At 51.0% G+C, this 27,667-nt stretch overlaps 2 protein-coding genes and 1 pseudogene across 7 annotated transcripts; all 3 read right to left on the minus strand.

The window, feature by feature from the left end:
* Window positions 1–409: 409 nt before the first annotated feature.
* Window positions 410–8,804, minus strand: DPEP2 (dipeptidase 2). 6 transcript variants are annotated; one of them, XM_007993896.3, is made up of 11 exons: window positions 7,837–8,804; window positions 6,555–6,880; window positions 6,118–6,244; window positions 5,708–5,837; window positions 5,482–5,623; window positions 4,765–4,834; window positions 4,470–4,646; window positions 3,690–3,774; window positions 2,658–2,733; window positions 868–1,003; window positions 410–776 (listed from the first exon to the last, which is right to left on the minus strand). In XM_007993896.3, the coding sequence occupies exons 2-11, from the start codon at window positions 6,833–6,835 to the stop codon at window positions 522–524; spliced, it is 1,479 nt and encodes a 492-aa protein (XP_007992087.1). In that variant the 5' UTR covers window positions 6,836–6,880; window positions 7,837–8,804; the 3' UTR covers window positions 410–521. The 6 variants fall into 6 exon arrangements, with proteins under 6 accessions (XP_007992087.1, XP_072871600.1, XP_037863927.1 ...); XM_073015499.1 differs by having other exon boundaries at window positions 7,789–7,928; XM_038007999.2 differs by lacking the exon at window positions 6,555–6,880 and having other exon boundaries at window positions 7,837–7,968.
* A 5,537-nt stretch (window positions 8,805–14,341) lies between these two features.
* On the minus strand, window positions 14,342–17,279 carry LOC103233541 (lysine--tRNA ligase-like; annotated as a pseudogene).
* A 7,249-nt stretch (window positions 17,280–24,528) lies between these two features.
* DPEP2NB (DPEP2 neighbor) lies at window positions 24,529–27,401 on the minus strand. The gene is made up of 2 exons (XM_007993894.3): window positions 27,137–27,401; window positions 24,529–25,567 (listed from the first exon to the last, which is right to left on the minus strand). Exons 1-2 carry the CDS (start codon window positions 27,201–27,203, stop codon window positions 25,263–25,265), a joined length of 372 nt encoding a protein of 123 aa, XP_007992085.1. The 5' UTR covers window positions 27,204–27,401; the 3' UTR covers window positions 24,529–25,262.
* Window positions 27,402–27,667: the final 266 nt, after the last annotated feature.

Genomic DNA, 27,667 nt, shown 5'->3' on the forward strand with positions numbered 1-27,667 from the left:
GCTGAGTGTGGTGGTGCATGCCTATAATCCCAGCTACTTGAGAGGCTGAGGCAGGAGGATCACTTGAGCCCAAGAGTTCAAAGCTGCAATGAACTATGATTGTGGCACTGTACTCCAGCCTGGGGGACAAAGTGAGACTCTGCCTCAAAAATAAATAGATAAATAAGTAAAAATAAAAAGTAAGAGATGAGCTACTCAGAAGGAATACGGAATAGGGTCTACCTCCTGCCACCGGATTCACCACTGTTTTCGTCCAGTGCTGAGCCCAACCACCTGGGTCACCTCGGGCTCCTGCCAACAGTCTTTCCTTGAACAACTGGTGGCTGAAATGAAGGATCCCCCCACCAACCACCAGCATTGGGAGACTATGCCACCAGACCCCACTGCAGAGAAGGACACTCATGTCTGGTTCTATGTCCAAAACATTTATTTTCAGGAAATATTTGTGCCTGCACAACAGGGGAAATTTGTGGGGTGTCTGTGGCTTGCTACAGTGACATCTGGCAGGACTAACTGGGTCATCAGAGCCACAGAATAAGGACCGGGAAGGTGACCACAACTGTGAAGACTGGGGCCATGTTGGGGGAGGACTCTGAGAGTGACAACTTGGCTGATAACTTGGGTGTCCAGTGTGTAGGAATCTCAGTGAGTTTCTGGTCTGAAGTCAGACTCTGTCGCTGACGCAGACGTGAGAGGTCAGAGCGGCAGGAACTGCTCAGCTGCTCATCCGGGAACTTGTCTTCCAACGGGCTTCGCCATTCGTTTTCTTCCTGTACCTAGAGGTGGCAGTTGGTGCTCAGCTTCCACAGCTCTCCTCGACACACCTGCTCAGACCCCTCGGCTACTCTCTTGCCCAGCCCAGAGTACCTTTTCCACTCGACTGAAGACCCGCAGCAGGTTTCCGCGAAGGACACCCTGAAGCTCTTCCTCACTCCAGCCACGACTCAGCAACTCCTCTATCAGGACCGGGTACGTGGACACGTCCTCCAGCCCCTGAGGGAATCTATGTGGCCACCAGCCAGTGGGTTTCAGACCTGATTCCCTGATCCTGACTGAGAACCACAGTCCAGGGTCCATGAAACCCCAGCCCTAGTCAGGTATGGGAAGTGGAGACTTGGAGAGAGTAGGTAATCCTTCTCTGCTCTTCATCCTTCAGAAGGAGGCCTCAAAACCTCCTTGAATATTTATCAAAACTCATTGAATCATACTATTAAGATCTATGCCTTTTACTGAATGCAAATGATCCCCCCTACCAACCAGAGTTAAAAAGAAGAAAACGGCCAGGTGTGATGACTCACACCTGTAATCCCAGCACTTTGGGAGGACAAAGTGGGTGGATCATTTGAGGTCAGGAGTTCGAGACCAGCCTGGCCAACATGGTGAAACCCAGTCTCTACTAAAAATACAAAAAAGAGGCCAGGCGTGGTGACTCACGCCTGTTATCGCAGCACTTTGGGAGGCCGAGGCAGGAGGATCACGAGGTCAGGAGATCGAGACCATCCTGGCTAACATGGTGAAACCCCGTCTGTACTAAAAATACACAAAAATTAGCTGGGCGTGGTGGCGGGCGCCTGTAGTCCCAGCTACTCGGGAGGCCAAGGCAGGAGAATGGCTGAACCCGGGAGGCGGAGCTTACAGTGAGCCCAGATCATGCTACTGCACTCCAGCCTGGGCAACAGAGTGAGACTCTGTCTCCAAAGAAAGAAAGAAAGAAAATTAGCTGGGCATTGTGGTGCATGCCTATAATCCCAACTACTTGGGAAGCTGAGGCAGGAGATTCACTTGAACCCAGGAAGCAGTGGTTGCAGTGAGCTGAGACTACGCCACTGCACTCCAGGCTGGACAACAGAGTAAGACTACATCTCAAAAAAAAAAAAAAAAAAAAAAAAAAAGAAGAAGAAGAAGAAGAAAAGGCCCAGTGAGATGTCTCAGGCCTGTAATCCCAGCATTTTAGGAGGCCAAGGCAGGAGGACCATTTGAGTCCAGGAGTTCAAGACCAGCCTGGGCAACATAGTGAGAACCCATCTCTGCAAAAAATAAAATTATCTGGGCATGATGGCACATGCCTGTAGCCACGGCTACTTGCAGGCTGAGATGGCAGGATCACTTGAGCCCAGAAAGTCAAGGCTGCAGTGAGCCAAGATTGCGCCACTGCACCCCAGCCTGGCCAACGGAGCAATACCCTGAGAAGAAAAGAAGAAGAATAAAGAGAAGAAGAAAAGGAAGAAAGAAGAAAGAGAAGAAGAAAGAAGGAGGAGGAGGAGATGAAGAAGAAAAAGGAGGAGGAGGAGGAAGAGAAGGAGAAGGAGAAGGAAAAGGAGGAGAGGAAGATCTTCCTCAGAAAACAGTGGTTGCAAACACAGCCAACAGGCACAGGGCAGAGAAGATGGTCAGCACACACCAGACCTTGCTGACGGTCTGTTCAGAGAGAGTGGGTCTACTGGGGCTGGGGGATGAGCTCTGTCTGGTAGTTTAGCCAAGTATAACGTCCAAAGTGGGGTCACTGGGATGAAGACAAACAGGAGAACCCAAAGAACTGATCCTGGGAGTAGGGAGATGCCAGGTGGTCAAGGCCTAAAGGACATGATGGCTATGGTGACCGTGAAGGCCCCACTGCTGTACAGCTAGCTCCAGACAAGCCACAGGGAAGCACTCACTTGCCGGCCCCATCATAATCTCCGCCAATCCCAATGAACTTGGATCCGATGACTGCCTTGATGTGGTCGAAGTGATCTGGGGAGGGGGCAGGTGGAGAGTCAGCTGTGTAGGGCTTCCAGGGCAGGGGTGCCACTGGGGCTGGATGGCAGTGAGTCTTTTTGCAGCCTGTAGGCCAGGCAGGCTAATTCCTTCATGGCCTGCCACATAGCTTGGCAACCTGAGAACCCTGAGGTTTGACCTGAATGGATTCAGCTGGTTCTGGCCTAGACTTCAGGTTTGGAGTGGATCCACAGAGCCACCTGTCTGGGCCATTTCCCACCTAGGATTAAACCTGCCTCTAGTCTCTTTAGAATCTGGTAGGAACTCTTTTCTTTTCCTTTTTTATTTTTTCTGAGACAGTGTCTTGCTCTGTGGCCCAGGTTGGAGTGCGGTGGCACAATCTCGGCTCACTGCAAGCTCCGCCTCCTGGGTTCACGCCATTCTCCTGCCTCAGCCTCCTGAGTAGCTGGGACTACAGGCACCTGCCACCACGCCTGGCTAATTTTTTGTATTTTTAGTAGAGACAGGGTTTCACCATGTTAGCCAGGATGATCTCGATCTCCTGACCTCATGATCCGCCCGTCTCGGCCTCCCAAAGTGCTGGGATTACAGGCGTGAGCCACCACGCCTGGCCGGTAGGAACTCTTTTCTATGGTTGTGGGAGATGACAGAGAGACAAAGAGTACAATCGACAAAGACCCCAGAGACCTAAGGGGCCTTCCAGTCTCTTGGCCAGAGGCTGAGGCAGGGTGCTTTTGTGACCCCCTGCAGAGGCGCAGACACTTAGCACTCAGGTTCTATGTGTAGCTTCCTCCCTTATACCCATTAGGACTGCAGCATTGACTCTGTGGCTGCAGCTCCACATGACCAAGGTGCTGTGTACTGTCTATCATTGCATTTTTTTCAGTGAAACCACTGGGACAGTAATGAGGCCCTCCCAAGTCTTCAGGTGCAAATCAGAACTGTTCAGAGAGCCCAGGAGTAGGGGTTACCTGCCACAGTGGACACATTGGCTGACGGGTTGCACTGTATTACTCCCATGGACAGAGACACCATCACGATGCCACCGTTCTTCTTCTGCAGGGGCGGGCAAGTGGACACTCAGCCTGGCCCCTCAGCAAACTGCATTCCCACCCTGCCACCCTCTGGATCCCTGGAGGGGGTGTTCAGTCCTGGCTTCAGGAGTCAGAGGAAATTTTACCTCTCTGGTTTTGTGTGAATGGAGGAGTCTAGGCCCTGGTCTGGCACAGGTGTCTTGGCACTTACTTTGAGGAGTAGAGGAATATACATACTTATCATCTAGAACCCCCCACTCCTGGATGTGGACTGTGGGGTTGTGGAGCAAAAGGTGTTCAGCCTGAAGTTAGAGGAAGTGGAGGGAGCAGGGCCTCAGGTTTGAGGGCTCCTGTTTTTTGTTTTTGTCTTTGTTTTCCGTGGCAGGGTCCCACTCTGTCACCCAGGCTGGAGTGCTGTGGTGTGATCTTGGCTCACTACAACCTCCGCCTCCCAGGTTCCAGAGATTCTCCTGCCTCAGCCTCCCAAGTAGCCGGGATTACAGGAATATGCCACCACACCTGTCTAATTTTTGTATTTTTAGTAGAGATGGCGTTTCCCCATGTTGGCCAGGCTGGTCTTGAACTCCTGATCTGAAGTGATCCACCCACCTCTGCCTCCCAAAGTGCTGGGATTACAGGTGTGAGCCACTGTGCCTGGCCAAAGGGCTCCTGGTTTGAACCTCTTGCTTGAGGTTCCTGTGCTGGGCAGTTTCTCACCAGAAGCTGCAGGATGTCATCAGGAACATTCCGAGCACTGTTGCATACACCCCGGGCAGCCGAGTGGGAGAAGATCACAGGTGCCTGTGATACTTCCAGGGCCCGCCGTGCCACAGCATCTGAGACGTGGGACAAGTCTACCATCATGCCCAGGCGGTTCATTTCTGCCACCACCTTCTGCAGGGACATGTTGGGAGAAGGGTATCAGGGATGCCCATGTGTGTACATTTATCTGTAAGAAACAGCTGGGGTGTGCACATCTGTGTGGGGTGGAGTTGTGAACCAGGGTCCTCACCTCACCAAAGCCAGTCAGCCCGCTGATGTTGTTGTAGAAGGAGTGGACGCCCTTAGCTGAGCTCTCTGCCCTGCAGGTGGCCAGGAATCAGTCTAACTGGTAGCTGTTCCGTGGCCTCAAGAGCCTAGAGGCCCTACCCACCCTCCATCCCTGCAACCCCCTGAAACAAAAACAGGGATCCAAAATGGGCCATGCAGATGGGCCATGCCTGGCAGCAGGAGTGCCCTGCTGGGTCCAGTATTTTTTTTTTTTTTCCTCTTTTCTTTTTTTCTTTTTTGAGATAGAGTCTCGCTCTGTCTCCCGGGCAGGAGTGCAGTGGTGTGATCTTGGCTCACTGCAACTTGTACCTCCTGGGTTCAAGAGATTCTCGTGCCTCAGCCTCCCGAGTATCTGGGATTACAGGCATGCACCACCACGCATGGCTAATTTTTGTATTTTCCGTCAAGATAGGGTTTCACCATCTTGGCCAGGCTAGTCTCGAACTCCTGGCCTTTAGTCATCTGTCCGCCTCAGCCTCCCAAAGTGTTGCGATTACAGGTGTGAGCCATCGCATCTGGCCAGGGGTCCAGTCATATTCTGAAAACCAGAATCCCAGCTTCCCTCCCCACTCGAGTCAGTGCCAGACCCCATGGGTAAAGCTTGTTCTGGGACCACAGTGACCTCAGGCACATCTCTGCCCCTGCCGCGGCGGTCCCACACCATCTGTGCTAGGCTCACCAGGGCGTGTTGCAGGTGTGGGTGAGCGTCAGGTAGCGCACTCCCAGCATGTAGAAAGTACGTAAGATGGAGAGGCTATTGTCCAGCGAGTGGCCACCCTCCACACCGATGAGGCAGGCCAATTTCTGGGTGTCATTCAGAGCTGGGGGCAGGTAGGTCAGGTGATTACTCTCAAGGTCTGGAGTAGCTCAATCAAGTTCCTAACACTTCCCATCAACTCACCTACCTTTAGCCGAGGTCACAAGCTTCAGCTCAGAATAGGAGGCACACATGCGGCGAATGAGGTCAATCTGCTCTAGGGTGAGGCGCAGGGCATCCCGGTCCTGGGTCTGGCATGGAACGTAGGCTGACCAGAACTGGGGGGAAAGCCAGGGGTTGCTCACAGCCTCCACAGCTGACACAGCACCCAGTGGGCCAGGAGGTCACATGTAATGCACTGCTTCTTCCACGGGGTCTTCCTGGCCACCAAGCTGGTTCATTGTAGCCTCTGCAGCCCCCAGCATCCATATCATGACACTTTTTGGGTCACTATGGTAACTGAGTTCTCATGTGACTAACTTGTGATCTCTGGGGTCCCCACTCTCTCCAACATCCCCCAGCAGCCATGCTGTGGCACCTCATGTATCCCTGTGGTACCTGGGCGCCCACGAGGCCATCTCTAAGCCTGTCCAGGCTGGTCTGGCCGTAGCTGAAATTGCGCAGATTAACATCCGGTAGCCCTTTCTGGTAAACCTGCCTCAGGACCAGGGGCAGGTCGTTGTGGCTGGAGGGAGGTCAAGGCAGGGTCAGGTGAAGAACAGACAGATGGGCCTCTTAGCCCTCCAGTTCAGGAAGGACACATCTGGGGATCCCCATCCCACATTGTCACACGACTATACTGAGACCCCCTGAGGCCCGGGCTAGGAGTGCCCACCCAAGAGGGGGTGACAGAGGGGAAAGAGTATCCATGCATGACGGGAGAGGGCATCCAGGTGAGATGTGAGGGAGACACCTCCACAGCCCTGCATACTCTGGGACCCTCCCTTGCCCAGGAGTGCGCTCAGTCCCATAGCCCCCTTGCAGCAATTACGCACCCGTCCACTAGCGGGAAGTCCCGCATCAGGGCCCGTGCCTGCTCTCGCAGGCCCTGGGTGCTGGGACTACCGAGTGTGGTCGAGGGAGCGTGGGTGCCTGGCATGGTGTGGGCTCTGGGGGCGCCCAGCGTGGTGAGGGCTCTGGGGGCGCCCGGCGTGGTGTAGACGCAGGTTACAGGCTGGAGCAGCAGGAGCAGGAGCAGGAGCAGGAGAAGGAGCAGCGGACTCAGCAGAGGCCACCGACCAAACGTGCCGGGACCCTCAAGGCCCGCGGGCTGCATGTTGTGCAGGGCCGGGCAGGCAGGCAGGGGTGGCGGTCAGAGAGCCTGAGAGGGGCGGGCGAGGGGCAGAGCGCGATGATGGAGTCCTGACCCTCGATTCAGGCCACTCGGCGGAGTGGCCTCACGAGGAGGGTAACGAAGTCACAGGGCCCCGTGAAGGATGTGCGGGGAGCGGCGGCACCACACAATGTGGCCACCAGGGGGCGCCCAGCCCTCCCGCCGTCATCCCCTAGGGCTGGCTGGGCGGATTCCTGTCCTGGGCACCCACTCGCGGCCTGTCTCAGGCCCCTCCACTCTCCCTGTTACCCCTCCCACTGTCCCCAGGGGTCCGACCCAGGTGGCTCCTCTGCTACCCCTAGGCCCCCTCTCTAAGAGAGAGGGCCTGGGGTGCTTTTCCCAAACAGTGGCCCTCTGCCCTGCCCTGGGAGATCTGCGGACCACATCATGTCCCCAGCCACCTGCAACGTGTCCCGGCCACACCCAGGGCCACATGTGTCCCTGTGACCACAGTGCTCTGGGCTCTGGATTTCCTGGTGCTGGGTTGTGTGGGTGGGTGTGGGGGAGGAGATAGGCTCTGGAAATGAGGGGTTAACCCTGTGGACTGGATTCAGGAAGGGGCCCCCTGGCCCTGGCCTTCTGTCTCCCGTAATTTAGGCCCTCAAGTCTATACCTAGGGCCTCAAGTCTATACCCTGGGGACTCGCCCAGCTACTAGGACCTGTCAGGAGCACCCCTCTGTCCCCCCCACCCCACGTTCTCCAATCAGCCTTAGGAAAGAGGTCCTTCCTAAGGATCTGCCACACGTCCCCAGGACCCCAGTGGAGGGATGAGGGCAGAGCAAGAATCTGGCCACTGCTGGGGAACATTCACTCAACAGAGCAGGAACCCACCCAGCCATCTGCATGGAAGGAAATGAAATCATATCTAGGGCAGCAGAGTCCCCGACCACAGCACCTTCCTCCTAGAGCTTCTGGCTGTGCTGCTGGCCAGGATACCTCCTACCTCTGTGAGGAAGCCCCAGCCTCGTCCAGGTCAGGAGTAAGGGGCCTGAGGAAAGGCCTGCCACCTGGGTTCTGCAGCCACACTCTTCTTATCTTGTGGCTCCTGTGACTGGAGCTCTCACGGAAACCTCCAGGGCTGAGTTCTCTTCCTTGGCAACAGGCCCCACCCCATTCCAGCCTGGGGCCCTCAACCTAGGTGCCTCCTCCAGGAAGGACCCCCAACCACACAAGCACACAAGCATACAATCACACATGCATAAGGGATGTGCCTGCTCACAGAAGCCCCACCACCTGAGAGCTTCAGGGACTGTGGCCAAACCCCTTGGTCCTCAGAGACCTTTGCCTCCTCCTGCCCCTCAGGTTCTCGAGACTCTGCTCTGAACCTTGGCACCCACTGGAGCTGCTCCATCTTTGGAGTCTCCCCTACGTGGCAGGGCTGATCAGTGCATGGGTAGTGTGACCTAAACCTGACGGCTAGAGATGCAAGAAGGCCTCCTAAAAAGAAAATAAGCCAGCTCTTCCAAAGGGACTGGAGGTTCCAAGCTACCCAGGAGGGGAAGTGATCCTAGCTTTGATGTATTTTAGGGACTGCACATTTGATGTTGCCCAGTGTCTGCTGTCCAGGAGGAAGGCAGATTGATGACCAAGTGCTCGAGGTGGGTTAATTCTCACGTCTACTGCTGCCAGAGGGGACCTTTTATTGTTTGTTTGTTTTGAGACAGAGTCTCACTTTGTTGCCCAGGCTAGAGTGTAGTGGCACAATCTTGGCTCACTGCAATCTCTGCCTCCTGGGTTCAAGTGGTTCTTGTGCTTTAACCTCCTGGTAGCTGGGACTACAGACATGTGCCACCAAGCCTGGCTAAATTTTGTATGTTTCGTAGAGATGGGGTTTTGCCATGTTGCCCAGGCTGGTCTCAAACTCCTGGTCTCAAGCAATCTGTCTGCCTCAGCCTCCCAAAATGCTGGGATTACTGGGGTGAACTATCATACCCGGGCTTTTTTTTTTTTTTTTTTAAGACGGAGTCTCGCTCTGTCGCCCAGGCTGGAGTGCAATGGCCGGATCTCGGCTCACTGCAAGCTCCACCTCCCAGGTTTATGCCATTCTCCTGCCTCAGCCTCCCAAGTAGCTGGGACTACAGGCACCCGCCACCTCGCCCGGCTAGTTTTTTGTATTTTTTAGTAGAGATGGGGTTTCACCGTGTTAGCCAGGATGGTCTCGATCTCCTGACCTTGTGATCTGCCCGTCTTGGCCTCCCAAAGTGCTGAGATTACAGGCTTGAGCCACCGCGCCTGGCCTTTTTTTTTTTTTTAAAGGACAGTGTCTTGCTTTCTTGCCCAGGCTGGTCTCAAACTTCTGGCTTCAAGTGATCATCTCACCTTGGCCTCCCAAAGTTCTGGGAGTATAGGTGTGAGCCACTGGGAGTATAGGGAGGCCCACTGCAGGTGGTGAGTCCTCTTGGGCTCTGCTTCAGAGAATAGTAGGGTGTGTCACAGACCTGGGTGGTTTGGGGACCCCAACTCAGGCTTCCTTCCTTCTCTCCATCATCTACTGCTGGTCAGCAGCCCTCCACACCCACTGGAATAGTGAGAGGGGGGAGAAGCTCTTGGATTTGCTGGTCTCCAGGTCACTGTAGTTGCAGTGAGCACTGTGATGATATCATAGCATTACAGCCTGGGTGGCAGGGCAAGACTCTGTCTATAAAAAAATAGATGATTTTTTTTTTTTTTCTAAGACAGGAGAGTTTCATTCTTGTTGCCCAGGCTGGAGTGCAATGGTGCGATCTTGGCTTACTGCAATCTCTGCCTCCCAGGTTCAAGTGATTCTCCTGCCTCAGCCTCCTGAGTAGCTGAGACTACAGGCGAGTGCCACCATGCCCAGCTAATTATTGTATTTTTAGTAGAGATGGGGTTTCGCGTTGTTGGCCAGGCTGGTCTCAAACTCCAGACCTCAGGTGATCTGCCTGCCTCGACCTCCCAAAGTGCTGGGATTACAGACATGAGCCACTCCCCACCCTTGGCCAAATTTTTAATTTTAATTTTAATTAATTAATTTATTTATTTATTTATTTATTGAGACAAGTCTTACTCTATTTCCCAGGCTGGAGTGCAGTGGTGCGATCTTGGCTCACTGCAAGCTCCGCCTCCCAGGTTCATACCATTCTCCTGCCTCAGCCTCCCGAGTAGCTGGGACTACAGGCGCCCGCCACCTCGCCCGGCTAGTTTTTTGTATTTTTTAGTAGAGATGGGGTTTCACCGTGTTAGCCAGGATGGTCTCGATCTCCTGACCTCGTGATCCACCCGCTTCGGCCTCCCAAAGTGCTAGGATTACAAGCATGAGCCACTGCGCTGCACCGAATTTTTTTTTTTTTTTTGAGATGGAGTCTCACTCTGTTGCCCAGGCTGGAGTGCAGTGGCCGGATCTCGGCTCACTGCAAGCTCCGCCTCCCAGGTTTATGCCATTCTCCTGCCTCAGCCTCCCGAGTAGCTGAGACTACAGGCACCCACCACCTCGCCCAGCTAGTTTTTTTTTTTTTTTTTTGTATTTTTTTAGTAGAGACGGGGTTTCACTGTGTTAGCCAGGATGGTCTCGATCTCCTGACCTCGTGATCCGCCCGTCTCGGCCTCCCAAAGTGCTGGAATTACAGGCTTGAACCACCGTGCCCAGCCCAAATTTTTTTAAATGAAAGAAATAGATAGGTTTCTCTATAGGGAATGGGCTGGAGGTCAGGAGATCAGGAGAGGGGACAAGGAATGAAGGGGCCTGTGCGGGGGAGAAGCAGTGGGAACAGGAAAGACACATACCTGGGAGATGTTTGGAGGTTGAACCCACAGGATTTGGAGATGCTTTGAAGCAGGGTTGGTGGGAGACAGTAAGGAGGTATCAGCGGTGACACTTAGGGTTGGCTCTGGAGTCAGGCCCTGAGTTTGCCTGCCTCTGCCTCGTTTCCATTCTGCCCACTGCCAGTATCTAGCTAACTTAGATTATAGCCTCTGACCCCAAATTATTCCTATTCTCAGGTCTGTGTCACTGATATTGGCAGATCCTAAGACAAGACTTCACTAGTGTGTGCTATTTCCCCTGCAAGGGGGAGAGCACAGAGATGGCTTTGGGTGAGGTTATGGGGAGGATAGACCACCTTGTTGGCTAACACTTGTTTACCTCTGGGGCATGAGTGTTCATGTGAGCCACCATGGCTGGCCTATTCCTCTTTTAACAAAATCTGGTAGGACATGGTGGCTCATGCCTTTAATCCCAGTAATTTGGGAGTCGAGGTAAGAGGATCTCTTGAAGCCAGAGGTTTGAGACCAGTCTAGGCGACATAGTGAGAACTCTCTCTAAGAAAAAAAAAAGGTAGTGCATGCCTGTGGTCCCAGGTACTTAGGAGGCTGAGGTGGGAGGTTCGCCTGAGCCCAGGAGTTTAGGGTTGCAGTGAGTTATGATTGCACCACTGCTCCCTAGCCTGGGCAACAGAGTGAGACCTCATCTCTAACAAAACAAAAACAAAAGCCAATGCATCCTCCTGCCTAAAGCTCTTCTGTGGCTTCTAATTGCAGAAATCTACCAAATTTCTTTCTTTGGCTTTCAACTACTGGAGAGTCTGCTCCCACCAGCCTCTCCAGTCTCAGCAAATAGAACTAATCTTCCTGTCCTCCAAAATCTGGCCACATCAGTGATGCTACGTCCCACCACAGGGCCTTGGTGCAACCTCAGCCTCCAACTGGTAGGGCTGTTGAGGCAAGGCCAGGATAGGAAATCTTACTACAAGGAAGGAGTAGGTGGGTGAGCAGCTTTTCCCTCTACTTCCTCTTCTATGCAGTGTTTCAATAGATCAAGACCTGCAGAGGAGGCAGCGGTAGGAACAGTTTGCTCCAAGGACCAAACTTATTCTGGTGTGCAGCTCACCCGCCCCTACTCATCTCCAGTGTATTTCAAGAGTATGCAGAGAAGGAAAAGGTCAGGCTGAGTTAGAGGTGCACAGGCTGCCTCCCATGCTCAGAGTGCAGGGGTGGGGTGCAGGTGGGGCTTACTCAGTATCCAGCAGTGCCCAGATGATGATCATCTGCATCCAAGCCCCCTGGTCCTGGAGACTCATGCTTCCCTTTGATGTTGCCCTGGATCTGCTCCCATGATGCCTGATACAGACAATTCCCAAGAAACAAAAGTCTTCCAAGCCAAAAAACAGCCTGGCCACTGTAGACAAACATCCTCCAATCACCAAGCTGAAGCCACCCTTCCCGAAATGGCAAATAGCTAACATAACATTTTTCTTCCTCAAAAGGCAGTCAATGTTTATCTTTCTAGGAGAAGTGCAATAACCCCAAATGCATCTTTTATCTCCTGAATCTCCTGAATGCATCTCGAACCTTCTCCTCAACCCCTACCAACCCCTACCCTGCCAGCCTCTCTGTCCAACATTCCTGGGGTGCTTTTTTTTTTTTTTTGGAGACAGAGTTTTGTTCTTGTTGTTCTTGTTGCCCAGGCTGGAGTGCAGTGGCACGATCTCGGCTCACTGCAACCTCCACCTCCCAGGTTCAGGCGATTCTCCTGCCTCAGCCTAGCAAGTAGCTGGGATTACAGGCATGCACCACCATGCCTGGCTAATTTTTATATATATATATTTTTAGTAGAGACGAGATTTTGCCATGTTGATCAGGCTGGATGGTCTGGAACTCCTGACCTCAAGTGACCCACCAGCCTCGGCCTCCAAAAGTGCTGGGATTACAGGCATGAGACACTGCACCCAGCCTTTTTTTTTTTTTCTTTTTTTTTTGAGACAGGGTCTTGCTCTGTTGCCCAGGCTGGAGTGCAGTGGTGCCATCTTGGCTCACTACAACCTCTGCCTCCCAGGTTCAAGCAATCCTCCCACCCCAACCTCCCTAGTAGCTGGAGCTACAGGCATGCACCACCATACCCAGCTAATTTTTGTATATTTAGTAGAGACGGAATTTCACCACATTGGCCGTGAACTCCTGGCCTCAGATGATCCACCCGCCTTGGACTCCCAAAGTGCTGGGATTACAGGACTGAGCCACCGCGCCTGGTCCTAGGTTGCTTTTTGATGGAGATGATTGATGACTTCGGTCCCATGTGCGCCATTGAGTTCCTCTTGCAGCTGGGCTCTGCCTGATTTCAGGCAGTACCGAGGATCTGGGACACAAGGTTGCATGCTATCCCATGTCCTTGAGGTAGTGCCATCAGCCGAGGGTGGGGAGGGGACTGGAGGGCCTTGGGGTGCAAGAGCTGGATCCAGCAAGGCCTTCAAAAGTATCTCAGAGAAATTAGCTGGGCACGGTGTCAGGCGCCTGTAGTCCCAGCTACTTGGGAGGCTGAGGCAGGAGAATGGTGTGAACCTGGGAGGCAGAGCTTGCAGTGAGCCGAGATTGTGCCACTAGACTCCAGCCTGGGTGACAGAGCAAGACTCCATCTCAAAAAAAAACAAACCCTCAGGGGACAGGAGGTGGTGGCTCATGCCTGTAATCCTAGCACTTTGGGAGGCCAAGGCATGAGGATTGCTTGAGGCCAGGAGTTCAAGACCAGCCTGGGAAACATAGTGAGACCCCTTCTCTAAAAATTGTTTAAAAAGTAGCTGGGCATGGTGGCACATGCCTGTAGTCCCAGCTACTTGGGAGGCTGAGGTGGGAGAATTGCTTGAGCCCAGGAGTTAGAGGCTACAGTGAGCTATGGTCGCTCCATTGCATTCCAGCCTCTGGGGCAGAGGAAGATCCTGTCTTAAAAATAAAATACCTGGCCGGGCGCGGTGGCTCACGCCTGTAATCCCAGCACTTTGGGAGGCCAAGGCGGGTAGATCACGAGGTCAGGAGATCGAGACCATCCTGGCTAACACTGTGAAACCCTGTCTCTACTAAAAATACAAAAAATTAGCCGGGCGTGGTGGCAGGCGCCTGTAGTCCCAGCTACTCGGGAGGCTGAGGCAGGAGAATGGCGTGAACCCAGGAGGCGAAGCTTGCAGTGAGCCGAGATTGTGCCACTGCACTCCAGCCTGGGCGACAGAGTGAGACTCCATCTCAAAATAAATAAATAAATAAAAATAAATAAATAAATAAAATACCTTTTCTGAAACATTTTTCGTAAGATAAAAAAAGAGAAAAAGAAAAAGAAAAGAAGGAAAGGAGGAAAGAAGGAAGGAAAGAAGGAAGGAAGAAAGAAAAGAAAAGAGAAAAGAAAATTTTTAAACGGTTGGGTATGGTGGCTCATGCCTGTAATCCCAGCACTTTAGGAGGCCAATTGCTTGAGCTCAGGAGTTAGAGAGCAGCCTAGGCAATATGATGAAGCCCCATCTTTACAAAAAATACAAAAGTTAGCCAGGTGTGGTGGTGCACACCTATAATCCCAGCTACTTGGGAGGCTGCAGCAGGAGAATCGCTTGAACCCAGGAAGCGGAGGTTGCAGTGAGCTGAGATCGTGCTACTGCAGTCCATCCTGGGCAACGAGAGCGAAACTCTGTCTTAAAAAAAAAAAAAAATTCCTTTTAGAGGCAGGGTCTCACTGTGTTGTTCCCTGAAACTTCAAACTCCTGGGCTCAGGCGGTCCTCCTGCCTCAGCCTTCCGAGTTGCTGGTGGAGTCTGTGAGAAACATGGTGACCCGGTCAATACCCATGCCCCAGGCAGCTGTGGGGGACAGCCCGTATTCCATGGCGGCACAGAAGTTTTCATCTATGAACATGGCCTCATCATCACCTGTGGCCTGTTCTTCAAAAAGCTGCCGCTGCTGCGTAGGATCATTTAGATCAGTTTAGGCATTGCTTATTGCTTTCTTTACGACAAATCTCTTAAAGCGCTGGGCCAGTCCTTCTTTAGAGTGGTGCCATTTAGCTAAAGGGCTCATTATCTGGGGGTGATCACAGATGAATGTAGAATTGATGCAAATCACTTCCAGGAACTCACCCACAAGCTCGTCAAGGAGCCTGGCTGTGGTCCTAGGTGGAGGGCATGCAATAGCATTTGCACACAGATATCATCAAGAATTTTGCCAGTTGCTTCAGTTTCAAACAGGTTACTTTTTACAGCTTCACCCCCAGGGCTTTCTCAAGCTCTTCTATCATGCTGATCCTCTGGAAGAGTAGGGTGAAGTCAATATTGCAGGCTTATCCCTCTGGGACATCTGGATAGTAGGTGACCTTGTAACTACCTGTATTATGCTTCACCATCCCTGGAACCATCTTCCCTGTGATTTACATGAGATTACGATAGTCTGCATAGGCCATGCAGAACCCAGGGGTGCTGAACTCAGGATTTTACGTCAAATCAATTCCTCCATTCCAGAACTGGAATGCAATTTCATAAACCTGGTCAATGCCACCACCCGCTAGCATCTTATGGTAGAGTTCTGGAGCAGTTCATGTCCAGCTTGTTGTGATAGTGATGAAAGGCTTGGTTATAGCTCCCCCTGGGATGATGTTCATTCATGGGAGTTTCAATCTCTAGGAATCCCAGCTCATCCAATAAACTTTTTTTGTTTTGGAGATGGAGTTTTGCTTTTACTGCTCCGGCTGGAGTATAGTGGTACAATCTTGGCTTACTGCAACCTCCACCTCCTGGGTTCAAGCAATTCTCCTGCTTCAGCCTCCTGAGTAGCTAGGATTATGGGTGCCTGTCACCACGCCTATCTAATTTTTGTATTTTTAGTAGAGGTGGGGTTTCACCATGTTGTCCAGACTGGTCTTGAACTTCTGACCTCAGGTGATCTGCCTGCCTTGGCCTCTCAAAGTACTGGGATTACAGGCGTGAGCCACTGCGCCTGGCCTAAGAAACTTATTATACATGTGATGATCTTACAGCAGATGATAAATTTCTGCCTCACAAAGTCATTCAGGATCAAGTCCAAGTATCTCTGACCATACCTTGTTTCCTTGTCTTTGAGACCAAAGTGAAGATGAGGTAACATATGCAAGCAAGGCCACAGCAGTGTGATCTCATAGAGAATGAAGCTCTGCTCACTATTCTTTGTTTTTCCCAGGATTCCCCTGATTTCCAATTATGTTTCCCCAACACAGTTTGTTATTAATATGAGTTATTCTTCTGATTTATAATTCCTGAATTTGGCCATGACTTACAACTTGACCCCCTCTGCTCAAAGATCATAGAAGTTCATGGCCGGGAACTGTGGCTCACGCCTGTAATCCCAGCACTTTGGGAGGCCAGGGCAGAAAGATCACCTGAGGTTGGGAGTTTGAGATCAGCCTGACCAACATAGGGAAACTTCGTTTCTCCTGAATACAAACTGAGCCAGGCATGGTGTCACATGCCTGTAATCCCAGCTATTAGGGAGGCTGAGGCAGGAGAATTGCTTAAACCCAGGGAGGAGGAGGTTGTAGTGAGCTGAGATTGTACCACTGCATCCCAGCCTGGTCGACAAGAGTGAAACTCCATCTCAAAAAAAAAAAAAATCATAGAAGTTCGGCTTTCCTCCAGAAGCTTTTTTGGCATGGATCCTACCTGCTACCTTTAAGGTGATATCAGTCTGGAGATCCCCAGTTTGTAGGTGACAGTATTCTTGGAAGAAGTCAGTGAGGGAGATGTCTACATGGATCTTGTTGGGGTATGGATCTTTCCCATTGACCTACCTGACTGCAAATCTTTTTTTTTTTTTTTTTTTTTTTTTGAGACAGAGTCTCACTCTGTCGCCCAGGCTGGAGTGCAGTGGCGCAGTCTCAGCTCACTGCAACCTCCACCTCCCAGATTCAAGCGATTCTCCTGCCTCAGCCTCCCAAGTAGCTGAAATTACAGGCATGCGCCACCATTCCCAGCTAATTTTTGTATTTTTAGTAGAGATGAGGTTTCAGCATGTTGGCCAGCCTGGTCTCGAACCCCTGACTTCAAGTGGTCTGCCCGCCTCAGCCTCCCAAAGTGCTAGGATTACAGGTGTGAACCACCGGGCCTGGCCTTGGCTGTGGATTTTGTAGCACTGATTTGGGTCCAGGCTCTCCTCCTCAGGACCCACACCATTGTCAGTGGTATGGTTGGTGGCAGCAGCAGTGACCTGGGCTTAGCTGTTTCTCACTGAGCTCTTACTGCATGGCCGCCTTCTCTGCCACTTTCTTCTTGGCTTTCAGGTATCTCTTCAGCTTGTTCTTGCTCAGTTTTGACTCACCACCATCCACTTTAACCTTGGCCCCTTGTACTGCAGTCATCTTCCCGGAGGGCCTGACCCAAAAGTCTGTTTTTTTTTTTCTTTTTCTTTTCTTTTTTTTTTTTTTTGAGATGAAGTCTCGCTCTGTTGCTCAGGCTGAAGTGCAGTGGCGCAATCTCGGCTCACTGCAACTTCTGCCTCCAGGGTTCAAGAGATTCTCGTACCTCATCCTCCAGAGTAACCAAGGCTACAGGCACCCACCACCACTCCTGGCTAAATATTCGCATTTTTAGTAGAGACGGGTTTTTGTCATGTTGGCCAGGCTGGTCTTGAACTCCCGGCCTCAAGTGATCCTCCCGCATCAGCCTCCCAAAGTGCTGGAATATAGGAGTGAGCCGTTGCGCCTGGCCCTGGTTTTTGCTTTTTTTCATGTGGCTGTGTACTTAAGGAACCAGTCTTATTGTGTAGGTGAGAAAATTGAGCAGCTGGTCAGATGAGGGGTTCCTTCAATCCCTACACTTCCAGCTGCTGCCTCTAGGAAAGGCCTCAAATTCCTTACATCTTTTTTTTTTTTTTTTTTTGAGACAGAGTCTGGCTCTGTCACCCAGGATGGAGTGCAGTGGTGCAATCTCAGCTCACTGCAACCCCCACCTCCTGAGTTCAAGTGATTCCCCTGCCTCAGCCTCCTGGGATTATAGGCGCACGCCACCATGCCTGGCTAATTTTTGTATTTTTAGTAGAGACGGGGGTTTCTCCATGTTGGCCAGGCTGGTCTCAAACTCATGACCTCAAGTGATCTGCCCACCTCAGTCTCCCAAAGTGCTGGGATTACAGGCGTGAGCCACTGCGCCCGGCCTCAAATTCCTTATACCTATCAGTTTGTCTGGGCATCCTTTCCTGATCACCCACTGGTGCTGGCCATTTGCTGGGGTGTGCAGTGAGTTGGCTGGATAAGTCTCCAGCTATCGCATGTGCTGGCGTAAGCACATGGGGGTGGAGGGTGGGCTCTGTAGGGGCCCCAGGATCCAGGAGCCAGTGCTGACCAAACATCTACTAGGCAGCATGTGTGATTTCACATTTAACCTCAAATTCAGACTTGCTGTCTCTTTTGCTTAACCTAGTCTGCTCATCCCCGAGGGCTATCAGATCTGTTTCTGCAAAAACACAGTGAAGTCACAGCACACCCTGCCCCTGAGCGCTCTGAGCTTCCTGTTTTTATGCAGAAAGCCTGCCCTCCTGTGAAACTGACCACGTGAGATCTCACTGACTCCGAATGGGGGTGAATCTGAGAAGCTTAGTTAAAAACAACAACGCAAAACTTTTTTTTTTTTTTTGAAACTGTATCTCGCTCTGTGGCCCAGGCTGGAGTGCAGTGGTGCTGTTGTGGCTCTCTGCAGCCTCAAACTTCGGTGATCCTCCCACCTCAGCTTCCTGAGTAGCAGGGACTACAAAGTGGGGCCACCACACCCAGCTAATTTTTTTTTTTTTTTTTTTTTTTTTTTTTTTTGATAAAGACGAGATTTCACCATGGTGCCCAGGCTGGTCTCAAACTCTGGGTCTCAAGCGATCCTCCCACCTTAGCCTCCCACAGTGTTGGGATTATAAGCATGAGCCACTGTGACCAGACCAAAACACTTTTTATAGGGAAAATCGCAAATACATGAGAAAGGAGGGAGAAAAGTATATTAACTCCCATGTAGCCATCACCCAGTTTCAACGATTATCAAATGATGGTCCATCTTATTTCATTGATGCTCTCACTCACCCCTTTCTACAGATTATTTTAAAGCAAATCATAGACATCTATTTCATCCATTTTTAAGTATGCCTCTCTAAAAGGTAAGGGCTCTTTTTAGGCTGGGCGCATGGCTCATGCCTGAAATCACAGCACTTTGGAAGGCTGAAGTGGATGACCTGAGGTCAGGAGTTGAAGACCAGCCTGACTAACATGGCGAACCCCATCTCTGCTAAAAATATAAAAATTGGCTGGGTGTTGTGGAGGGTGCCTATACTCGGCAGTCTGAGATAGGAGAACTGCTTGAACCCAGGAGGCGGAGATTGCAGTGAGCTGAGATTGTGCCACTGCACCTAGCCTGGGGGACAGAGAAAGACTCTGTAAATAAATAAATAAATAAATGGTAATGGCTCTGTTTTTTTTTTTTTTTTTTTTTGAGACGGAGTCTTGCTCTGTCGCCCAGGCTGGAGTGCAGTGGCCGGATCTCAGCTCACTGCAAGCTCTGCCTCCCGGGTTTAGGCCATTCTCCTGCCTCAGCCTCCCAAGTAGCTGGGACTACAGGTGCCCACCACCACGCCCAGCTAGTTTTTTTTTTTTGTATTTTTTTTAGTAGAGACGGGGTTTCACCGTGTTAGCCAGGATGGTCTCGATCTCTTGACCTCGTGATCTGCCCATCTCGGCCTCCCAAAGTGCTGAGATTACAGGCTTGAGCCACCACGCCCGGCCAATGGCTCCTTTTTAAAGACAACTACAAGCCAGATGCACTGGGCCATTCCTGTAGTCCTAGCTACTTGGGAGGCTGAAACAGGAGGATTGCTTGAGCCCAGGAGTTTGAGGCCAGCCTGGGCAACATAATAAAACCCTGTTTCTGAAAAATAAAATAAATAAATAAATGGCAATTACCATACCATTATGGCCCTTATAAAAGTTAACAGTACTTTTAAAATTTGTAGAGACAGCGTCTTGTTTTGTTCCCCAGGCTGGTCTCAAACTCCTAGGCTCAAGCAATCCTCCCACTTTGGCCTCCCAAAGTGCTGGGATTACAGGCATGAGCCACCACACCCAGCCACCTTTTTTTTTTTTTTTTTTGAGATTACAGGTGTGAGCCACTGCACCTGGCCGGGATCACTCTTTTTTAAGAGCCCCAGATGAGCCTATTTGTTTCAGGTTCAGGAACTGCCAACCTATCCAGTCCATCCAGGAACCACAAATCTGCTTCAGTCATACCACAGATGAGAGACTCTGGGGGTTAATGGAGACTGTCACGGGGGACTTTCTGGGAGCCCAGGGCCTGTGTCTCCTTCCTCTAACCCAAGTTAGGGAAACCTATCAGGACCTTTCCTGGCCTCCACGGTATGCATGTTGAGGGGAGGAGCAACAGTCTTGCTGCTGGGACCCCTAAGGACAAGTAAGTTGCTGACAGTGCCACCTTTTTCTGGGCCGCTGATACACGTGGACTTGGGACAAACGTCATGGTGTTTCTTCTCTGCTGACTGCTCCTCCACCCCCAATCCCCAGCACCAGCTGTCCCAACTGCGGAGAGAGACAGTCTCCCTGGTAACAGCCAGCACCTCACTACCATGGCTCGCAGCAGTCAAAGGGATCTTTTTAGCATCTACATCAGATTACTTCCCTACCTTATTCAGATTCCTCCATGACTTCCCATTATATTTAAAACAAGATCCACTCTCCTTACCATGTCTGGCAAGGCCCACTATGGTCTGGCCCATGCTTACTTGCTTACTTCCTTACTTCTCCAACCACCTTTTTTTTTTTTTGAGAGAAGTCTCACTCTTGTCCCTCAGGCTTGAGTGCAATGGCTCGATCTCAGCTCACTGCAAACTTCGCCTCCCGGGTTCAAATGATTCTCCTGCCTCTGCCTCCCAAGTAGCTGGGATTAAGGCGGCTGCCACCACACCTGACTAATTTCTGTATTTTGTTGTTGTTGTTGTTGTTTTTGTTTTTTTTTTCTTTTTTTTCTTTTTATTTATTTATTATTATTATTATACTTTAAGTTCTAGGGTACATGTGCATAACGTGCAGGTTTGTTACATATGTATACTTGTGCCATGTTGGTGTGCTGCACCCATCAACTCGTCAGCACCCATCAACTCGTCATTTACATCAGGTATAACTCCCAATGCAATCCCTCCCCCACCCCGCAATTTCTGTATTTTTTAATAGAGATGGGGTTTCACCATGTTGGCCAGGATGGTCTCAAACTCCTGACCTCAGGTGATCCGCCCTCCTTGGCCTCCCAAAGTCTCACTCTGTTGCCCAGGCTGAAGTGCAGGGGCAGGATCATGGCTCACTGCAGACTATACCTCCTAGGTTCAAGCAATCCTCCTACCTCAGCCTCCTGAGTAGCTAGGGACCACAGGCATGCACCACCACACCCAGCTGATTTTTTGATTTTTTGTAGAAAGGGTACCTCCCTATGTTGCCAGGCTGGTCTCAAACTCCTGGGCTCAAGCAACCCTCCCTCTTGGCCTCCCAGCAACCACATCTTTAAGTCTCCTCTGTCTTTCCTCCCTGGCCACACTGGCCTTTCTGCTGGCCCTCAAATTGGTCAGTCTTGTAGGCTGGGTGTGTTGGCTTGCACCTGTAATCCTAGCACCCTGGGAGGCCAAGGTGGGCAGATCAGCTGAGGTCTGGAGTTTAAGACCAGCCTGACCAACATAGTGAAACCCCATCTTTACTAAAAACACAAAAATTAGCCGAGTGTGGTGGCATGTGCCTCTAGTCCCAGCTACCCGGGAGGCTGAAGCAGGTGAATCACTTGAACCATAGAGGCAGAGGTTGCAGCGAGCCAAGATTGCACCATTGTACTCCATCCTGGGAGACAGAGTGAGACCCCACCTCAAAACAAAAACAAAAACAAAACAACAACAACAACAAAAACTGATTAGTCTCATTCTTTTTTTTTTTTTTTTTGAGACAGAGTCTTGCTCTGTCGCCCAGGCTGGAGTGCAGTGGCGCGATCTTGGCTCACTGCAAGCTCCACCTCCCGGGTTCACGCCATTCTCCTGCCTCAGCCTCCCTAGTAGCTGGGACTACAGGTGCCCGCCACCATACCCGGCTAATTTTTTGTATTTTTTAGTAGAGACGGGGGTTTCACTGTGTTAGCCAGGATGGTCTGGGTCTCCTGACCTCGTGATCCGCCCGCCTCGGCCTCCCAAAGTGCTGGGATTACAGGCTTGAGCCATTGCGCCCGGTCGATCAGTCTCATTCTTACCATTATACTTGAAATTTCCTCCAGTAATGCTCTCCCTTTGACTCCTCACATGACTCCCTCACATCTTAGCCACAGTGTCATCATCTCAGAGAAGCCTTCCCTGACCACCTTGTATAACACAGCACACCTCATCACTGTATTCGCTTATCCAGTTTCATTTTTCTTTATAGCAGTTACAGTTATCTAAAATCATATGGTTTGGGGAGGCTGAGGCAGGAGAATGGTGTGAACCCGGGAGGCGGAGCTTGCAGTGAGCTGAGATCGGGCCACTGCACCCTGGGCGATAGAGTGAGACTCCATCTCAAACAACAACAACAAAGCATTATATTGTTTGTTTGTCTCTATAAACAAATTACATTGTTTGTGGGTGCCTTGAGGGGAGGGGTTTCTCATTCACCAATATATCTCAAGCAACCAGCACAGTGGCTGGTATGTAAGAGGTGCTCGATAGGCTGGGTGTGGTGGTCATGTCTGTAATCCCAGCACTTTGGGAGGCTGAGGCCAAGGAGGATGGATCGCCTGAGGTTAGGAGTTTGAGACCAGCTTGACCGATGTGGTGAAACCCCACCTCTACTAAAAATACAAAAATTAGCTGGGCTTAGTGGCATGCCTCTGTAGTCCCAGCTACTCAGGAGGCTGAGGCAGGAGAATTGCTTGAACTCAGAAGGCGGAGGTTGCGGTGAGCCGAGATCGCACCACTGCACTCCAGCCTGGGCAACAGGAGAGAAAACTCTGTCTCTACAAAAAAAAAAAAAAAAAGTGCCCAATAAATACTTGTTGAATAAACAAATGGATGGACGGGTGGATTGATAGATTGAACAACATCTTCTTAATCATTTCCTCTCTCTCCTAACATTCAAACACACACACACACACACACACACACACACACACAGAGACACGGAAAGACTCACTGGGCTCTACATTTTTTTGGCTTTTCTTTTTTTTTTTTCTTTTCTTTTTTGAGACAAGGTCTCGTTGTGTCACCCAGTCACCCAGACTGCTGAAATGCAGTGGTGTGATCATAGCTTACTGCAGCCTTCAACTCCTGGCTTTAAGCGATCCTCATGCCTCATCCCCCGGAAGTGGTTAGGACTACAGGTGCACACCACCATACCTATTTTTACTTTTGTAGAGACAGGATCTCACTAGTTGCCCAAGCTCATCTCGAACTCCTGGCTTCAAGCAATTCTCCCCCCTCGGCCTCCCAAAGTATTGGGATTACAGGTGTGAGCCACTGTGGACGGCCAGGTTCTGCGTTTCTTTTTTTTTTTTTTTTTTTTTTTGAGACGGAGTCTTGCTCTGTCACCCAGGCTGGGGTGCAGTGGCCGGATCTCAGCTCACTGCAAGCTCCACCTCCCGGGTTTACACCATTCTTCTGCCTCAGCCTCCCGAGTAGCTGGGACTATAGGCGCCCGCCACCTCGCCTGGCTAGTTTTTTGTATTTTTTAGTAGAGATGGGGTTTCACCGTGTTAGCCAGGATGGTCTCGATCTCCTGACCTCGTGATCCACCCGTCTCAGCCTCCCAAAGTGTTGGGATTACAGGCTTGAGCCACCGCACCCGGCCTGCGTTTCTTTTTTTAATTTTTATTTATTTGGGAGGCCAAGGCAGATGTGTCATTTGAGCCCAGAAGTTTAACATCAGCCTGGACAACATGGCAAGACCCCATCTTTTTTTTTTTTTTTTTTTTTTTTTAATAAGATGGAGTCTCACTCTGTCGCCCAAGCTGAAGTGCAGTGGCGCGATCCTTCGCCTCCCAGGTTCAAGTGATTCTCCTGCCTCAGGTTCCTGAGTAGCTGGGATTACAAGGGCCCACCACCATGCTCGGTAATTTTTTTTTTTTTTTTTTGAGACGGAGTCTCGCTCTGTCGCCCAGGCTGAAGTGCAGTGGTGCTATCTCGGCTCACTACAAGCTCCGCCTCCCAGGTTCACGCCGTTCTCCTGCCTCAGCCTCCTGAGTAGCTGGGACTACAGGCGCCCGCCAACATGCCGGGCTAATTTTTTGTATTTTTAGTAGAGACAGGGTTTCACTGTGTTAGTCAGGATGGTCTCAATCTCCTGACCTCATGATCCGCCCGCCTCGGCCTCCCAAAGTGCTGGGATTACAGGCGTGAGCCACTGCGCCCGGCCAATTTTTTGTATTTTTAGTAAGAGACGGGGTTTCATTGTGTTGGCCAGGTTGGTCTTGAACTCCTGACCTCAGGTGATCCACCGCCTCAGCCTCCCAAATTGTAGGGATTACAGGAGTGAGCCACCGTGCTGGGCCGAGACCCCATCTAAGAAAGACAGAAAGAGAGAAAGACAGACAGAGAAAGAAGAAGAAGAAGGAGAAGGAGATGAAGAAGAAAAATAAAAGAAAGAGGCCAGGCGCAGTGGCTCATGCCTGTAATCCCAGCACTTTGGGAGGCCAAGGCAGGCAGATTATGAGGTCTAGAGATCGAGACCATCCTGGTCAACACGGTGAAACCCTGTCTCTACTAAAAATACAAAAATTAGCTGGGCATGGTGGTGGGCGCTTGTAGTCCCGGCTACTCGGGAGGCTGAGGCAGGAGAATGGTGTGAACCCGGGAGGCGGAGCTTGCAGTGAGCCAAGATAGCGCCACTGCACTCCAGCCTGGGCGACAGAACGAGACTCCATCAAAAAGAAAAAAAAAAAAGAAAGAAAGAAAGAAGATCAAGTCAAACACTGTTATGGAAAAATAATTTTTTAAATCATTTTTTAAAAAATTGAGCAGTAGGGACCTCACTGGGGCCATAATGGGCAGGAAATAAAGGAACACGTGAGCTTCAGGGGGGATGTTACTCAACCTCCTCCATGTTGCTCTTGATGTAGGTGTCAGGTCTCCCTAGGTCTCTTTCTTCTACCTCCTGAGATGCCCAGCAGGAGCCTTTCTCCTGCTGTGACTAGCCATGGGCTGCTTCTTCCAGTTTCAGCAAGTCCTGGCCCTCCTGGTTTGTGCTGGTAGTTGCTGGCAGTAACTCAAAGCAAAAGCCCATCTGGTAGACCAGGCCCCTGCTAGGCTATGCTGCACCCTCTCTCTGCCGTTGACTCCTTGGCTAGCAAGAGTACAGATTTTTCTTTCTTCTGCCCAAAAAGGGACTCTGGAGAGATGAATAGAGGAACATCAGGTTTTCTTCCAGGCCAGCTTCAGCGTTGGAATGTTCAAAGCAACCTCTCATTTTAAACCACAGTTTCTGAGGCTCCTTGCCCATGGGTAGTTAGCATGGAAGGGGGCTTCTGGATGAGGAAGGCTTAGGTAGAATGACTCAGGCGCTATCTGCAGTGGTGGGCAGGGGAGGTCACTGCAGAAGAGGCATTAGCTGTCTCAGACAGCTAAACATTTGTCCTTTCTCCCAAATGGCTCATCCAGCAAGCTTCTGTGGGGTCAGTCTCCTGCCACTATACTCCAAGCGCCGAATTTTGGGGCTAGAGCAACCAAGGTCTTTATCTGACTCTGCTGTAGCTTGACGTCTCTTGGGAGCACGGCTGGGGGCTGGCTTCTCTGCTTCAGCCTTTGTTGAGGTGGCCAAAGGGGTATCCCCATAGGCCCGGTAGCCACCAACCAGGCAGTACGTCTCCCCATGCCAGCCTACCTGAGTTTCTCCACACCCTCGGTAGAGAACATGGTAGTGCCCAGGTGTGGGAGGAGAAGTGGCAGGCACTGCAGCTGGAAAGAAAACCAGAATTAGTAACTTTTACCTTATACACTGTGTTGCCTCCCGTCTCTCACGTCTCTTCCTAAGAAGTCCTTTCATCTTCTTCGCATTCCAGACACAGCCTTGGCCTATCACCTCTGTGTGTCCCCTAAGACAGCATGCTGGCTGTGAAAGCAGTTATGTGGAGCCTGTGGCAGCAGCAGGAGACCAGGAGATACTCCTCATCCCTTCCAAAAAATACATTTCTTAAGGTCTGTCACATCTCAGGCTTTAACGGAAATTATTTTCAAGTTTTGTAAAAAATCATCTACTATTGGCCGGGTGTGGTGGTTCACGCTTGTAATCTCAGCACTTTGAGAAGCTGAGGAGGGAATATCACTTGAGTCCAGGAGCACCAGCCTGGCCAACGTGATGAAACCCCATCTCTACTAAAAATACAAAAAATTAGGCAGGCATGGTGGGCGGGCACCTGTAGTTCCAGCTGCTTGGGAGGCTGAGGCAGGAGAATCGCTTGAACCTGGGAGGTGGAGGTTGCAGTGAGCCAAGATCGTACCACTGCACTCCCCAGTCTGGGTGACAGAGCGAGACACTGTCTCAAAAAAAAAAAAAAGGCTGGGCGCGGTGGCTCAAGCCTGTAATCCCAGCACTTTGGGAGGCCGAGACGGGTGGATCACGAGGTCAGGAGATCGAGACCATCCTGGCTAACACAGTGAAACCCCGTCTCTACTAAAAAATACAAAAAACTAGCCGGGCGAGGTGGCGGGCGCCTGTAGTCCCAGCTACTCAGGAGGCTGAGGCAGGAGAATGGCGTGAACCCGGGAGGCGGAGCTTGCAGTGAGCTGAGATCTGGCCACTGGACTCCAGTCTGGGAGACAGAGCGAGACTCCATCTCAAAAAAGAAAGAAAGAAAAAAAAAGGATCTAATATCATGCCACTGCACTCCAGCCTGGGTAACAGAGCGAGAGTAAAATAAAAACATCTAATACCAATTGGTGGGCCAGGCACAGTGCCTCACTCCCGTAATCCTAGCATTTTGGGAGGCTGAGGTGGGCAGATCGCTTGAGCTCAGGAGTTCAAGACCAGCCTAGGCAACATGGCGAAACCCTGTCACCACTAAAAATAGAAAAAATTAGCTGGGTGTGGTGGCGCATGCCTGTAGTCCCAGGTACTAGCGAGACTGAGTTGGGAGAATCCCCTGAGCCCAGGAAGTTGAGGTTTCAGTGAGCTGTGATTATGCCAGTGCACTCCGACCTGGGCGACAGAGACCCTGTCTCAAACCAAACCAAACCAAAACAAAACAAAAAAATTCAGACCAGCCCCGGCAACATAGCAAGACCCCGTCTCAATTAAAAAAAAAAAAAAAAAGATGAGAACCTGTCTGAACACCTGCTCAGATGACATTTCACTTGCCCTTAGCAGCGAGCAGGAAGACTGTGGGTCCCTGAGTGGCCACGCCCTCGATATTACTTATGGCTAGGAAAGCTGTGAGGTGTGGTGGGCCAGCCCAAAAGGAATGTGTCAGCCAGGTGAAGCTATGGGTACAGCAACGCCTCCTGTATAGATGCCCCCTGTATGCCTACCTGCTGCGCTGCCCTCCCAGGGGACAGAGGACATGTTAGAGAGAATATAGAGGATCCGGTCAGACATTGTCTCTCAGCCAACCAAACAGATTGGTATCTCACAGAGAAATGGTAGGGAGGTTTCCCTAGGACACAGGTGTGTAGTCACGCTGCCATGGAAACTGTGAAAGCTTGTGAGGTCATCACTACCCAGTGAAGTCACATAAGGAATCTGTGACCTAAGGGGCAGGCTTTGAGCCTTCAGGGTTTTGTGGAGGAGAGCAGGGCAGAGATAGAGAGGAATCCTGCCTGGGCCCTCCCATCCAGCCCTCCCTACAAATGCCTAGTAGCCACTCTGTGGGGCACATCTGTTGGCTGGTGCAAGTTCCAGTGACCACAGGAGGGCAAGAGAAATCTAAATTCTGAGATGAACTGGAGAGGCAAGATTAATCTAAGAGATAGATAGGTAGCCACGCACTGGTGCTAAACAATCAACAGCAGGAGAGGCAGAGATTGGGATGGACAAAGGGATCATGGAAGGCTCCTTCCAAC

The sequence above is a fragment of the Chlorocebus sabaeus genome, chromosome 5 (assembly GCF_047675955.1).
Source record: "Chlorocebus sabaeus isolate Y175 chromosome 5, mChlSab1.0.hap1, whole genome shotgun sequence".
In the NCBI taxonomy this organism is placed as follows: domain Eukaryota; kingdom Metazoa; phylum Chordata; class Mammalia; order Primates; family Cercopithecidae; genus Chlorocebus; species Chlorocebus sabaeus.

Coding starts and splice junctions, on each gene's coding strand:
- DPEP2NB (XM_007993894.3), bottom strand. CDS start 27,203: ATGTCTGACCGGATCCTCTATATTCTCTCTAACATGTCCTCTGTCCCC. Junction 25,568..27,136: donor CTGGGAGGGCAGCGCAGCAG/GTAGGCATACAG, acceptor TTTTCTTTCCAG/CTGCAGTGCCTGCCACTTCT.
- DPEP2 (XM_007993896.3), bottom strand. CDS start 6,835: ATGCAGCCCGCGGGCCTTGAGGGTCCCGGCACGTTTGGTCGGTGGCCT. Junction 5,838..6,117: donor ATGGCCTCGTGGGCGCCCAG/GTACCACAGGGA, acceptor CTTTCCCCCCAG/TTCTGGTCAGCCTACGTTCC. Junction 2,734..3,689: donor CAATGTGTCCACTGTGGCAG/GTAACCCCTACT, acceptor CCCCCTCCCCAG/ATCACTTCGACCACATCAAG.